A 16348-nucleotide genomic window follows, 5' to 3' on the forward strand; every position below is an offset into this window, starting at 1 on the left:
CCACCCCCACCCAAGTTTCTGATGCAGCCAAGAAACAAGGGAGAAGTCACAGTGCCTTTGGTGTCCTCATCAGGAAAGTTACCCTCCATCACTCCCACAGTTCATTGTTCATTAGAACCCAGCCATCACAGCACGGTGAGCAAGCCTCACCTTTTGCAAGAAGAAATATCAAAGAGTCTGCGGATACAACTGAAAACCCCTTCCCCATACATTCTGACTTGTTTTCCCCTATGCTGTTTACTCCTCTGCCTTCTTTACCAGGCTCCATTCTGTGAGATGCAAAGTTCTGGATTTCCTGATCTATACTCTGTATCGGCGTAAATAAATGCAAGGCAGATATTAAAGAATATATACAGTTTTAATGTTTAAGCAAACTTACAGAACCGTGGTTCCCGTTTAGCCGTTTCACAGGAGGCAGGGAAAAAAGGAGCGCGCAGGCTCCATGAGCCCGATTTATCAGTCAACATTCACCCAAGGCAAACCCGCCCCCTAAAGGGGCTGCTTAACCCTACAATACTCTCCCTAGGTGACTGTTCTATTCCTAGTGCTTTTGATCCCAACTTTGTGTACTTGACATCAAAGTGTGATTTCAGGGCCAATGAGATGGCTCAGTGGGTACGGGTACTTGGGGCCAAGCCTGACAACCTGAGTTTGATCCCCAGGACCAGCTTGGTGAGCTCTTGATCTTAAGCCTATATGTATCTAGAGAGTGGTATGGCGTTGGGGGAACCTGAACTTTTACTGTCTCTTAAGGATGGGTGAGAACTCAGGGCTAGGGAGAGGGCTGAGTGGTTAGAATACTTGCCTTGCTGAAGGCATGAAGACGTGTTCATCTCCAGAACCCACAGTTTAAAAGCTGGGTTTACTGGTACATGCTTGTAATCCCAGTGCAGGGAAGGCAGAGACATGTGGTCTCCTAGACCTCACCAGCCAGCCAGCTAGTAACTGGAAAACTACATGCTAGTGGGCTTCCCTGTGTCAAACAAATAAGGTAGACAGTTCCTGAAGAATGACACCTAAGATTGTCCTCTAGCCTCCACATGCACATACAGAGATTTGTGCACACATGTGTCACATGTGAGTTCAAACACAGAGATGGATGACAACTCAAAAGTTAATTTAACTGGGGGGCTGGAGAGATGGCTCAGTGGTTAAGAGCATTACCTGCTCTTCCAAAGGTTCTGAGTTCAATTCCCGGCAACCACATGGTGGCTCACAACCATCTGTAATGAAGTCTGGTGCCCTCCTCTGGCCTGCAGACATACATGCAGACAGAATATTGCACACATAATAAATAAATATATTTTTTTAAAAAAGTTAATTTAACCAATTATATACAATGAATGACCTTGTCATACTAGGTGAAAGATTTTTTTTTTAAAAAAATCAGTAACAAAAAATATTCTCATGGGTTGAAGAGATGGCCCAGCAGTTAAGAACATGTACCACTCTTACACAGGACCCCACTTTGGATCCTAACACCACATTGTATAGTTCAAAACGGCCTGTAACTCCAGCTGCAGGGGATCCAACAGCTTCTTCCGGCCTCTGCATGTATTGTATTCACATGTACACACACAAATATACATCATTAAAAATAAATCTTAAAAAAGAAACACCCCATTGTTTGCCCTAGTTATCTGTATTTAGAAAAACTTTGATTTATAGAACATTGAAATATATGTAGACAACAGCAAAAGAAATGTAACTTCTCAATTTGACTTGGAGAGTTTTCTGATGTTTTCTGGAAACTGATCAGCAGCAAGCATACTAAAGATCCTGGCACCCTCTATTTTTGCAGAAAATAAGGAATCCTGTGCAGAAATACTACACTCCTTACACAATCCTTGGAACGTTTCTAAATTGACTCCAGCTGTGGAGACAGTGATGTTCTGATTAATGCGATCAATGTAGACAGCAATGTGTATGATGCATTAAAGGAATTCTGGGAAAGTCAGCATTTAGCTCAAACTCTCTGTGCTTCCAGCCTGCTCTCCACTAAGACTTCATCACCCATGTTGACGTTCCCCTGCCTCAAGGCTGGATTCTCTGGGTCCTCTGGGTTTTATATCTGATAAACATTGTTTAGGAAGAGAGAGAAATGGAAAGGTAAAGAGAAGGAAAAGGAGAGGGATGAAGGGACAGAGGATGAGGGAGGTGGCATGCCCGTCCAGGCTGGATAAAATGCTTCCTGTACAAGCATGAGGGCCTGAGCTCAGATCCCATATTGGTCTGAGTTCAGATTCCTGACAACCACATACAAAAAGTCGAGCAGAATGGCACACACCTATAACCCCAGTGCAGGGTAGGGAATACAGATAGATCCCTGAGAGTCACTAGCTAGGCAGTTTAGCCAAAACGGGGAAGACTAGGTTCAGTGAGAGACCCACTCTCAAAAAAATAAGGAAAAAGAGCAAGTGAGGAAGACATCTCAATGCCAAACTCTGACTTCAACAGGTACCTGCACAGATAAGCCCAAACACGGGGGGAGGGGGTGATTTCATTACCTGCAATACACTAGGTATTCGGTATTCAAGTAGGAGAATTATTGAATTAGTGATGGATAAGTTAGAGTGAGCAAGGAGGAGAGGATGCTGGGAAAATAATTCAGGTTATTTGCTAATATTACCTTGAAATGCCATTCGACACCAGGGAGAAGTAAAACAAGCTGTTTTTCTGAGCACTCTGAATTTCATGTTTCCAAGCCATATACTGTGCTATCATCATGCATGTCATGCCTGCTTGTCCTGGATTCCTTCCTTTCCCCAAACCATATTGTTTCCACTTAAATATAAATAGTTGAACAATTTTCTTTCTTTCTGTAATTTTAAATAGATGCACATGTACATTTTCGAAACTTGCAACACAAAACACAGAACTGGATTCTTGGTGCAATAAATCAATTTCCTATGACAATCTATAAATCAGCAAGTTAATTATTATCAATTCTACCTACGAACACTTTTCACTCTTTAAGTGATTTTTTTTCCATTTTCATGGCCAGATGTAGAATCTGATGATTAAACCAGTAAAATGGCAGTTGTGGCTGGCCCTTTGAAGTGTATTCTCCAAACTTGGTGAATGCACAGACCTCACCCTAATTACAAGGCATGTTGCTAGTTTATTGGCTCATTTTCCTCTGGTATATTTTATGTCCTCGGGTGGTTTTTCCTAGAGTACTCGTTCAGTGTATCAGGACATGTGCAGAGGACATATTGCTATTACTCATGGAACAGCCACTGGCCAAACTATTACGCTTTGATTTGTGTTACTGTCTGAGTATCCGGATCTATTATGCAATTCTCAATCACGAGTTAATTCTTAAGAAACTGTCATTTGCATTTTGCATTTGTATGCATGTGGTGTGTGTGTGTGTGTATATATGCATGGTTGCAATGTGGGGGCACATGGCTGGGCATGAGTGTGGGTGCAATTATTGAGGCAGGGTTTCTTGATGAATCCAGGACTTACCAAGTCTGAGTAGTCTGGCTAGCAAGCTTGCCCTGGGAATGCCCTCTCTAGATTTCAAGTGCTAGGTTTCCAAGCAGCCATCATACCTGCCTGTCTTTCTTCTTAAGCTCTCGGGATTCAAATCTCTGAACCTCAAACATTTTATCTACTGAGCCATGTCCCCAGTCCCTCATCTGCATTTTTAAATAAGTGAAAGTAAGACTGGACTTTTTTAAAGATTTTATTTTATTTTTCGTATGAATCTTATGTCTGAATGTATGTATATATGTATGTATGTATGTATGTATGTATGTATGTATGCCACCTAAGTACCTGGTCCCTCCAGTGGTCAGAAAAGGGCATCAGATCATCTGGGGCTGGAATTAGAGTTAGTATGATCCACCATGTGGATGCTGGGAACTGAATCTGGGTCCTCTGCAAGAGCAGCAAGTGCTCTTAAACACTGAGCCATCTCTCCAGCTTTAATGTTTTTTACTGGTTTTGAAACAATGTCTCCCTGCCTAGTCAAGGCTATTCTGGAACTCACTATATAGCCCAGGTTCATTTCAAACTCATGCTTGTCCTGCTTAGGCTTACAGAGATTCCAGCCCTGGGTCACTGTGCCTGGGTCTAAGGTTATAATCTTCCTACAGACCTAAATTGCTAAGCTGCACTTATGATGGAAGTTATATCTTTTGTAGTAGGGAAGGAATCCTGATTTTTTTTCACAAGATTTTAATGGCCTCAGTGTTAGCCATTAGCACTTTGGAGAATTCTTTGAGTGGCACTTAATCATCAAAATGATAATATGGGACAAATTAATATACCTCAGATTTCTTGGGTTCCCCATTGTGCCTGGTCAGGCATGTGAAAGCAATAAAGCTTTAGAAAGCATTTTTTTCTGAGGAACTCCGTAAATGTGCAAACACCATGTGAATGGCATCTTCTGGTAATTCTTCTACTCATTAACCCCACATGGTATTTCTGCATGGTATTATTTCCAATCTAGACTAATTGACTTTGACTTGTACATAGAAGATAGGCTTGACCACCCGTACCGGAGATGCTGTACTGGTTTCTAATTAGGCGTTTAACATAGAACATATTTAAACAAATTTCTATCTTCTTTTGTTTTACTTCATATCTAACCATTGCAAAAATGACTGGAGCTCATTGAAATACCCACACTTCTAGTACAAAATCATTACTGTTTTTCACTTTTTAAAACCTTTCCAGAACTCTCTGATGCTTTCACAATCAATAAAATGTTTTCCGTGAACATTTTCTTTCTGGTTCCTGCTTATCTCTTTACCCCTTCTCCATCACCATGCCTCCTAGCTTTCCCTTCATCCTCCTGATGCTAAAGACATGCTTTTGTCTAGGCTCAAATTTGCCAGCCACCAGTCCGCTTGATCTTAGTAGCTGCATCCTTCGCATCAGCCATTCTCTCTTCCTGAAACATTTTCCTTCCCCCAGCCTCCTTCCCACTTCGCCAGGCTAAGTTCTGCCAGTCAACAGACTTCATATTATTTCCTTCATTTCCTCTAGAAAACCCATCACTCCCCCATACTTACCAAATACTTCCTATATATTCCCCTAGCTCCTGAGAACTCCACCCTTTGGTACAGTTCATATACTAGAATACAATTATTGTACTTATCCATTGTTACCACTAGGCTCTAAGTTCTTTGGTCTTTTATAACCTTTGATAGTCTCAGTGTCTAGTACAATTCCTGTTGCATAAGTCCCTAAGTAGCTATTGTTCTCCATCTTATGTTTTGAGACCAGGTCTCTCACTGAACTTGGGATTTCACCAAATCAGCCAGACTACCTGAGTCAGCTAGCTTCAGAGATCCACCTATCTCTGCCTGCCAGTTCTGGGGTTACTGGTATGCACCACAACTCCTGACATTTTTAATAAAGGTGCTGGGATCCTAACTCAGGTCCTCAGGGTTGCAAAGCATGTACTTTACCAACTGCACCATCTTCTCAGACTCTCCTTTTTTGTTTGGTTTGGTTAGTTGGTTTGGGGGTTTGGTATTAGAAAAAGCCTCATATATCCCAGTGTCTTCATTAGGGCTGCATTTGGTGTGATGAAATACCATAACCATAAAGTTGAGAAGGAAAGGGTTTATTTGGCTTACACCTTCACATCACTTTTCATCATTGAAAAGAGTCAGCATCGGAACTTAAACAGGGCAGGATCCTGGAAGCAGGAGCTGATGAAGAGGCCATGGTGGGATGATTCTTACTGGCTTGCTTCCCCTGGCTTGCTCAGCCTGCTTTCTTATAGAACCCAGGGTAGCTCAAGGTGACACTACCCACCATGGGTTGGGTCTTTCCCCATCAATCACTAAAAAGAAAATGTTTTACAGTTATGGAGGCCTTTTCTTTTTTTTTCAAAGATTTATATATTTATTTATTTATTTATTTATTTATTTATTTATTTATTTATTATGTATACAACATTCTGCCTCGATGTATGCCCGCAGGCCAGAGGAGGGCGCCAGATCTCAGTACAGATGGTTGTGAGCACCCATGTGGTTGCTGGGAATTGAACTCATGACTGGAGGCCTTTTCTTGATTTAGGTTCCCTCCTCTCAGATGACTCTAGCTTGTATCAAGTTGACATCATAATACTAGCTAGGACACTCAGGTTGACCTTGAATTCACTAATCTCGTGATCCTCCTGCCTCAACCTCCTGTTGTGAGGTAAAAAATGTGTTATATTTGTTTTTATTGTTTTAATTGAGCTATATATTTCTCTCCCCGCCCCTCCCATTGTTATATTTGTTTATGTTACATTTGTTTAACAATGTAAAGATGTGTTGCTTTGCCTGCTTAAGGCACCTGATTGGTCTAATAAAAAGCTGAATGGCCAATAACTAGGCAGCAGAGGGATAGATGGAGCTGATGGGCAGGCAGAATAAGTAGGAGGAAGAATTTAGGTGATGAGAGGGGAGAGAAGAGAGAATGAAGAAGCAAAAGGGAGACACACCTGGGCCCAGTCAGTCAGTCAGTCACCAGCCAGCCAAACATGGAAGAAGCAAGAAAATAGTACATACAGGATGAAAGAAAGGTAAAAAGTCCTGGGGTAGAACACAGAAAAGAAACAAGTTAAATTAAGTTATAAAAGCTAGTGGGCCCGGGCGGTGGTGGCACACGCCTTTAATCCCAGCACTTGGGAGGCAGAGGCAGGTGGATCTCTGTGAGTTCGAGGCCAGCCTGGTCTACAGAGCTAGTGCCAGGACAGGCTCCAAAGCCACAGAGAAAAAAAAAAGAGCTAGTGGGACGGGCATGACTCTGGGTCCTCAGAGGAAATAGGCCTGAGCCAGGACATCTGTGGGTCCAGGCATTGGTCTGGGACATCAAAGGGAGTAGGCAGGAACCTGGAACCTCTGTGGGTCCAAGCTTGACTCTGGGACCTCTGAGGGAATGAGCAGGTCCTCTGCGGGTCTGGGCACACCCAAGCCTACGACCTCCAAGGCAGTAAACTGGAGCCAGAAACATTTCCAGGTCCAACTCCAACCCAGGGACTTCTGCAGGAGGGAATCCAGACCGGGGATTTTACAGATGCAGGTAAAAGCCAGTAACCTAGGCCACATTTGCCTGAGGCAAGGAACACTACCTTGGGCAACAAATTCCACGGGAGTGGAGCTAGCTGGGACAGAAAGGGCCTGAGGAAATAAACCCCACCAGATGCAGAGGCCAGGAGCAAATCCAGTCAGGGAGCCAACCCAGGCCCCGGGGACACTGGCAGATCAGTATGGAGCCAGCGACCTGACTCAGATTCAGCAATCTCCACCAGAACCAGAGTGGGACAGAACCAGCTACCTAGGACAGAGATCAAACAAGATCCACCTGGAGCAGAAGCCAGGAGCCAACCCAGTCCCAGGACACTGGCAGATCAGGATTGAGGCAGTGACCAGATCCAGAGTCAGCCATCTCCACCAGAACAGGTTCAACTCCAAGCAAGGGACTTCTGCAGGAGGGGATCCAGACCAAGATTTACAGAACAGGGCAAAGCTGGCAACCAAGGCCAAAGTAGGCCTGAAACAGCAAACTCCAAGGGAGCACAGCAAAGCACAGGAGCACAGAGCTAGTAACCAACTTTAACTAGAACTGTGACACCGACTGTACCATGAGTAATAACCATCTGAGCTTTGGATTCACTGGCACCTAGAAGATTATTCAACAGAATCTCAGACAGCCCCAACCACACCTAATATTCTTTTTTTAAAAATGTCACAAGATCCCCGCGGCAGTAGGCAGCAGAAATGCTGTAGGTTCCAAATGGTGGTAGCGGGCCATGTGGTGGCAGGCAGCAGGCTCTGGAACAGCCAGTCCCAGGCAGAGATGGCTGCTGATCTCAGAGCAGTGGTGGCGGGCCATGTGGCAGCAGGCAGGGGGCCCCAGGCAGAGACGGCTGCTGGTCCCCAAGCAATGGCTGGTTCCAGGCAGGGAGACACATGGCGGGTGGGCAGAAGACAGAAACATGGATAGACACGTCATGCAGGGTGAGGTTGAATGTTTATTCAGGGGGTTATGGAGGAGGAAGGGTGATGAAGGAGACAGAGAGAGAGAGAGAGAGAGAGAGAGAGAGAGAGAGAGAGAGAGAAGAGGAGAAAGAGACAGAGAAGGGGGGAAGCAGAGAAGTGGGGAGAGTGGAAGAAGCGAAGCTGCTTCTCCGAGAGGAAGATGGAAAAGAGAGCAAGCTCAGGCTGGAAGCTGAAGATCAGCCTGCCTCAGCAGATGGGGGAGGGAGTGGGCGTGGCTTGTCTCTTAAAGGGACCAAAACCATAACAACACCTATTAGAGGAAAAGATGAATAGAAAAGGTAAGATCACATGCTACACCACAAAGAGCAACACAACATCAAAAAAACCTAAAAACCCTACAACATCAAGACCTGAACAACCAAATATGGATGAATCAGAAGAAAATGACCTAAAAAAATAACTTCAAAAGAATGTTTGAAATTCTTAAAGATGAAATAAAAAATTCCCTTTAAAAATTGAGGAAAAGACAAACAGAAAATTGAAAGATATCAGAAATTGACTTAAAGAAAACCAAGAAAAAGAAATCAAACAAAAACAAGAAACTATTCAGAACTTGAAAACTGAAATAGAAACAATAAAAAAACCCACAAGCCGAAGCAATTATAGAAACAGCAATCATGAAAAAAATCATAAGGAACCACAGACACAAGCATGAACAGTAGAATATAAGAGATGGAAGAAAGAATCTCAAACACTGAAGATACAATAGAGGAAATAGACACATCAGTTAAAGAAAACATTAAATCTCACAAAAGCTTAACCCAAAATATCCAGGAAATATGGAACACCATGAAAAGGTCAAATCTTAGAATAATAGGTATAGAAGAAGGAAAAGTTCAACTCAAAGGCACAGAAAATTTATTTAACAAAATCATAGAAGAAAACTTTCCCTACCTAAAGAAAGATACGCCTGTGAAGATACAAGAAGCTTACAGAACACCCAATAGACTAGATCCAAAAATAAAAAAGTCCTCTTGCCACTAATATAATAATCAAATTATAATCAAATAACTTTTATAATAATCAAAACACTAGATATACAGAGTAAAGAAAGAATATTCAGAGCTGCAAAGGAAAAAGGCCAAGTAACATATAAAGGTAGACCTATCAGAAGAATTACAATTGGGAGTGGAAGCTGGTGCAACCCCTTTGGATGTCAGTATGGCCATTTCTCAGAAAATTAGTAAACAACCTTCCTCAGGATCCAGCAACACCACTTTTGAGTATATATCAAAAGGATGCTTAATCATACCACAAGGGCATGTGCTCAACTATGTTCATAGCAGCATTATTTGTCATAGCCAGAACCTGGAAACAACCTAAATGTCCCTCACCTGAAGAATGGATAAAGAAAATGTGGTCCATTTACACAATGGAGTATTACACAGTGAAAAAAATAATGACAACTTGAAATTTGTGGGCAAATGGCTGGATCTAGAAAACATCATATTGAGTGAGATAACCCAGACCCAGAAAGACAAACATCATATGTACTCACTCATAAGTGGCTTTTAGACATAAAGCAAAGGTAAACCAGACTAAAAATCAAAATCCCAGAGAACCTAGACAACAAAGAGGACCCTAAAAGAGGCAAATATAGATCTAATATACATGGGAAGTAGGAAAAGACAAGATCTCCTACGTAAATTGGGAGTATGGGGATCATAGGAGAGGGCAGAAGGGAAGGGGGAGAAAGAGGGAAGCGTAGTAAAATATATAGCTCAATAAAATCAATTAAAAAAGGAAAAAAGAAATAACTTCCTTTTGGGATGAGGAAAATGTCTTAGAATTAGTAACTAGGTGGTATGTGCACAATATACTGAGAATACCAAAACTCACTGACTGGAAACATGTACATTAACATGTCAGTCTTGTATTTTATGAGTCATATCTCAATTTTTTAAATGCTAAAATCAAAACTTTTTCATAACATCATGTATGGAGTAACAGCTTTTTATGTTCAGTAACCATTTGTGTTCGGTGTTCTACAGTGTCTTCCTTGCCCATTATTAGTTAAGTTGTGGGTCAAGAGCAAGGTGCTGAGGGGCAGTGGTGGCGCACACCTTTAATCCCAGCACTCGGGAGGCAGAGGCAGGCGGATCTCTGTGAGTTCGAGACCAGCCTGGTCTACAGGAGCTAGTTCCAGGACAGGCTCCAAAACCACAGAGAAACCCTGTCTCAAAAAACCAAAAAAAAAAAAAGAGCAAGGTACCTACCTCTCGTAGAATCGTTAAGAAGATATGGACTTGGTTATGACATATAGTTGCAATATTTCTCAGTCAAAGGTCTTTCTCAGGTCTGTGGATGCAGCGATGGAGCACTAGCCTAGTGTTCACTCCACTTAACTAGACATGTGTGCAGTACTGAGCACTGGCAACAGCCCTTTCTCAAAGCATTTGCATGGTAGCTACCAGGCTGCTCTATACTCTAGTGCATCTGTTTGCCAAAGGTTGTGAACTAAAAATCAAAGGCTGGCTCTTTCTTGTCCTCTCCTCCATCCGTGTGGCCAAGTAAGAGCCTGAAGCACAGAAAAAGCTCAACAACACTTTACTTTAAAGTAATGGGACTTAATAGAAGACACTTTTGCCTTGCGGGGGGATTTTTTTTTTTTTGCAAAGTCACTTTTGTTTTTAAGACAGCATCTTGCTCTATGACTCTAGCCAGTTTGGAACTTGCTGTGTATCTCTTTCTGGTCTATAATTCTCTTGTCTCTCATTACAGACTATTATGGGTGTTATAGGATTGCTAGTATTACAGGTGTACATCACCACACTCATTTAAGCTGGAGGTGGTTTTTTGAGTGTCACAACTTTGGGGATATGTGCTACTGACAACTATAGACAGCAACTGTGGATGCTACTAAATATCTTAAAATGCCCAAAATAGTCACCTCACACACACACACAAAAAATCATCCAGCCTTCAGTATCAGTCTTTTTTTTTTGTTTTGTTTTGTTTTGTTTTTCGAGACAGGGTTTCTCTGTAGCTTTGGAGCCTGTCCTGGAACTAGCTCTTGTAGACCAGGCTGGTCTCGAACTCACAGAGATCCGCCTGCCTCTGCCTCCCAAGTGCTGGGATTAAAGGCGTGCGCCACCACTGCCCGGCTCAGTATCAGTCTTATAGAGGTGCAGAGAAACTTGCTCTAAGTAGCTGAATTATGCATTCCTATTAAAAATAAAAAGGTGGAGATCTGGAAAGATGGTTCTGCATTTAAGAGCATTGGCTGCTCTTCCAGAGGACCTAGGTTCAATTCCCAGCACCCGCGTGGAAGCTCACAACTGTGTACAACTCCAGTTCCAGGACAGTCAGCCCCCTCACACAAAAATACATGCAGGCAAAACACCAAAGCACATAAAAGAAAAACTTTTTAAATGGAAGAAAAGTTGTCTTGCAAAACTTTATTTTCTCTCACATTTTGTGCTCTTGGTGAATGAGATGTCCCAAACTCTACTGTAGTGAGCCGGACAGGATCGCCATTACAAGATGGCGCCACATCCTGTCTTGTTGGTTATAAACAACCCCATATTTGGCTATGCCTTTGAGAGCTGCATGTCCCCCGCTTCCCGCATGTGCTGTGGATAAGGGTCCCTGGGCCTATCTCGCCGCAGTCTGGTGTCAGCTGATGATGGCAGCCAATCACAGGGTGACCCGTGTGCCAATTCCCTATATAAGCAGCCCCCATTGTGCCCCCGGCTCTCTCTCGTCTCTCTCGTCTCTCGCCCCTCTCGCGTCTCTCATCTCTCTCGCGTCTCTTGTCCCTCTCATCTCTCTCTCTCTCTCTCTCTCTTGCTCTCTCGTTTCCTGCCCCCTTCACTTCATGTGCTCTCCTTCAACCAAATGCACTCCAGTAAAGCATGATCTGAGAAGAATCCTTGTGTGGTGGGTGTTTCTTCCTCGCCGGTCAAGAAGCCCGCCCCACTCTACCTTTTTATCTCTGATAAAGTTTGTAGGAAAAGCAGATCATGAGAGAAATAGGCAAGCTCGTTTAACTGCCTGGCTTGCACTAAGATACTCCAAATGAGCATGTATTCAATCCTGTACCTGGTAAAATGTGCATTGCTTATCTGTTAAAGAGCTCAAGAAATGGTTTGACACTTGTATTTCATATGCATGAGGAATATCAAATGTAGCCCTCCATAAATTGTATGACTTTTCTTCTATCCTGGTATGGTCCTGCCCAAGCCCAAGACATCAAGTAGGTAAACAGGCAAGGAACTTCTTACCTGGGAGTGTCACGTAGGGCTCTTCTTGGGAGGCAGGAACTCACTTTTCAGATCAGGGGTCAGCAAGCTATAACCCACAAACCAAGGTGACCCCGTTTTTATACAACATATGAGCCAAAACCAGTTTTAACATTTCCAAATGGCTGATGATGGGATAGAAGGATACTATGTTTAGGGATGTGGATATAATTCCCTCGACCCTCAGGAAGCACAGAGTTGAATCCTCAGCAACACAGAAACCAAAACCAGAAATGGTGTTGCACACAGGTAACCTCAGTAGTAGGAAGGAGGAAGCAGGAAGATCAGAAGTTCAAAGTCAACATTGGTTACGCAGCAAGTTCAGGGCCAGTCTTGACTACAAAAGACACTTGGCTGACTTAGCCAGCTTCCCAAACCCAGAAACAAAGTATATTGGAACAATCACACCCATCTGTTTGCTATTGCCTATGGCTGCTTTTGGACATAGACAGAAACCTACAGCCTGCAAAGCCTGAAATATTTTCCTCGAGTCCCTTTGAGAAAATATTTGCTGGTTCTTGCTCAATAGTTAAGGGTTTAGCAAAATGTGTTTCCAAGAGGCTGTTATGAAGCACAGTAAGTTTAAATCCGCAGCACCTAGCTCTGCGTGCGGACATGCCTCCACTGTACGCTGTTGGAGTTCCCTCCTCTGTAACCTGAGATGACTTAGCAGAATGGTCTCCCACAGTCCGTAGTGTATGGCGATTCCAGACCGTTCAATGACTCCCAAGTGGCCCAAGAAGTAAAAGTGCAGAGCTGTTGTCTGAGCCAAAGCCACTTAGCCAGTGAGTCACTGACACAAATCAGAACTGTGAAGCCACTGTGCCGGAGAAGTGGCATTCTACCAGTTTCAAAAATGTCCATTTTTGGTCACTTTCATGCACTCTACCTTTATAGATTCTGTAACCAATTTCTTTAATCCTAGGCAAAAAGGGAATGGTCAAAAACTAGAGGGAAGCTGGCAAGGGATAGAAGACAGGCTGCCAACTCCCAAATTCAGATTCTTTGTCCCCTGCAAAATCTAGCACTTCCCTCAGGTCTGTGGAAATCACACAGATACTTAACGTCTTTCCTGCAGCTCCTGCAGCAAGGAAGAGTCTCTGTGGCTATCTCTGCTCAATCGATACTAACATGTGCTTCTTTATCCACAGTCCAAGGGATTATGGGTTGCCAGCACTGGCACGCCAGCCTGGGGTCTGTCGCTATGGAACTAAGATGGCCTGCTGCTATGGCTGGAAAAGAAACAGCAAGGGAGTATGTGAAGGTAATTTTTGTGAAAATTCAGACCACCCTGTGATTGGGTCAGTTTTCAATCTGTGACACTAATACCAAAATATTATCAAGGTCCCATCTAGAATGGTTGACATCATCATGCTAGATGGGAGTTATTTTAGGAGACTCCTGTCCATCATTATTTCTGCTACTCTCTGAGTAAGTGTAACTGGGGTTTGCTTTGGCTTTGGTTTGATTTAATCTGTAGAAACTGAGATGGTCAAAACCAGACCAATTAACTCCTTCTAATTATAGTTTTTTCCAACTGAATTCTAGTGAAATACACACTTTAATTAATTAGTCTTAGTCTTAGTCTAATAGCCAAGTAATATGCCACTCCCATTTTAAAATTCCTTAAGAGCAGTTTCTAAAGGCAAGAAATGCAGGCACAGGCATGGTTGCAAACGTGTTGTTTTTTTGTATTATTTTGTGCAGATTACAGACTAAGGCATGATTTCTCAGATTCTGTGTTAGAAGTTTATGTGAGAGACCTATAATAATTTCCAGAGGATTTCTGAGAGCTGAGATCAACACAGATTTCTGTCTTGTGTTGATTTTTATGTGGATTTCTGAAGTGACCCATATTTGTGATAGAGAACCATCAGTCCTGCATTTCTCCAAGGCAGTTGGTTACATTATCTGGGATAGACTTCATTACCTTACGGTAGAATTCTGATCTCAAATGTCTGATCATGAGTATATTGTCTGTTAAATGGGGTAATAACTTGTCTGAATGTTCCATAAGTGCATTAAAATGCTAGCTATTTTAGAAGTAATCACATTATCACCTCATAGGCCTGTCTCTAATCCAATCCCCTCTATTCTAACTGGTCCCAAATAGCTAGATTAATAGCTGCTGGGGTGGTAGAAGTCTTTATTTTTCAGTAGAGTGAGCACTGGTAAGCTTCCTGTTCCCCAGTTAATATTCCCATAACTACCCATGTCTATGAAAACACCCTAATTAAACTCAGTAGGTCAGTCTTAATCACTGTTCTATTTCTGCAAATGACACCATGGCCAAGACAATGCTTATAAAAGAAAGCATTGAACTGGGGATGGCTTACAGTTTCAGAGGCTTAATTCCTTATCATGGTGGAACATGAGGGCATGCAAGCAGTCATGGTGTTGAAGGAGCTAAGAGTTCTACATCTGGATCCAAAAGCAGCAAGAAGAGAGACACTGGGCCGGGCTTGGACTTTTGAAACCTCACAGTTCACCCCTAGTGACACACCTGCTCCGACAAGGCGATACCTATCCCAGTAAAGCCACACCTCCTAGTCCTTCTGGAGTAGTGCCACTCCCTAAGGAGCAAACATTCAAATATGTGAACCTGTGGGGGCCACCCTTGTTCAAATCACCACAGGGTCTAAAAAGGCAAAAGACATGGCAGTAGAAGGAAGACCTCTTGGGGGAGAAGAAGGGGTTCAGTGGGAGTGGGAAGAAGACAAGAGGAGGTGTAATGGAAGCTTGCTATGATCAAAATAGATTGTATACATGTTTAAAATTGTCAAAGAATGCATACAAGATTTTGAACTATATAGATTGACTCTAGAGGAGGACAGAACTTGATAATATCTGAAATCTATGAAACAACAGAAGACATGGATACTGTTTCCACACATTCCCTGTTATTCAAAACTTTCAGCCATCAGGGCTTCTTCATAATGGAATAGCCAGAGTGCTGAGATGCTAAGGGAAGAATGAAAACCATCATTGTCCATCCAGTTAGAGGAAGTTAAAGCATTGGGCCCTGTGTCAATTAAAAGGGCAGACAGATGTAGCTCAGCTGCTAGAATGCTTGCTTAGCATGCTTCACTCCTCAGCCTGATTTAATGTGTTATGATCAAAGATATCATACACTAGACTGATGTGGGTGAACTTGGAGAAGGTAGTGAAGTTAATTAAGGCTCTGGTTCCTCCCCTGGAATGTGGAGAGGGTAATATCCCCCAGAAGGTGCAGAGTCGAGGCACTAAAGCATGGACTAACTGCTTGTCACAGAGAAAAAAAAATGCAATAGTTCGTGCCACACTTCTGTCCTTCAAAGCACCAGGTGATAGGAGTATTAAACATAGATTTGTTCTTTACCCAGAAACGGCATAAAACATTCTTCTTTGAAGGCAGTCATGTGGAAAGAGGTAAAAGTCACCTGAGACATGTGACTTGTAATTCTTTACACTCTCACGAACCTCAACACTTATTGCCATAAAACTCGATCAGACCCGGCATACCCCTGGCGAGTAAAGGAGAGTGAAACCTGGCTTTGTGCAAGGGATGTTCTTCAATTGGATCAGAGTAGTCTGGCCACAGTATACCCAGCCAATCACAATCTTATATATCACAAGCACGGAGGAATGTGAAGCAAAAGGCTAAGACCCGGTGGGAGAGTTGAAGAAAAATGTTCAGTATGCGGATGTGGCAAGCTGAAGATGGTTTCCAGAGTTTCATGTAACCCAGGCTGACCTCAAACTCTTTCCATAGTTGAAGACGATCTTGAACTCCTGATCCTTCTGCTTGAGTGCTAGGATTACAGCCACACACCACCATACCCAGTTTGTGGAGTGCAAGGGATCAAATTCAAGGCTTTCTGAGTTCTAGGCAAGTGCTGAACTAACAGAGCTCCATCCCCACCCCAGCACTTCCCTTCTTGTTGGTAAGGTCATATGTTCCTAGAAGCACAAAATAACAGGGATAGTTATTTCCCTCTTCCTAGGTTCCTTATCCCTAAGTCAGACTTCAGCCTATACAGCAACACACACACACACCACCACCACCACCACCACCACCACCACCACCACCACCACCATCACCACCACCACCATCACCAC

General features: G+C 43.0%; 1 protein-coding gene across 4 annotated transcripts in view; it reads left to right on the forward strand.

Moving 5' to 3' along the window:
* Egfl6 (EGF like domain multiple 6) overlaps positions 1-16348 on the forward strand; it is a 59454-nt gene that overhangs the window by 7046 nt on the left and 36060 nt on the right. For all 4 annotated transcript variants that reach the window (XM_013350556.2, XM_013350557.2, XM_013350558.2 and 1 more), the window contains exon 2: positions 13402-13514. In XM_013350556.2, the coding sequence (XP_013206010.1) occupies positions 13402-13514 (113 nt within the window). The remainder of the gene's footprint in view (positions 1-13401; positions 13515-16348) is intronic.

Source organism: Microtus ochrogaster, chromosome X (assembly GCF_000317375.1).
Source record: "Microtus ochrogaster isolate Prairie Vole_2 chromosome X, MicOch1.0, whole genome shotgun sequence".
Classification (NCBI taxonomy): Eukaryota; Metazoa; Chordata; class Mammalia; order Rodentia; family Cricetidae; genus Microtus; species Microtus ochrogaster.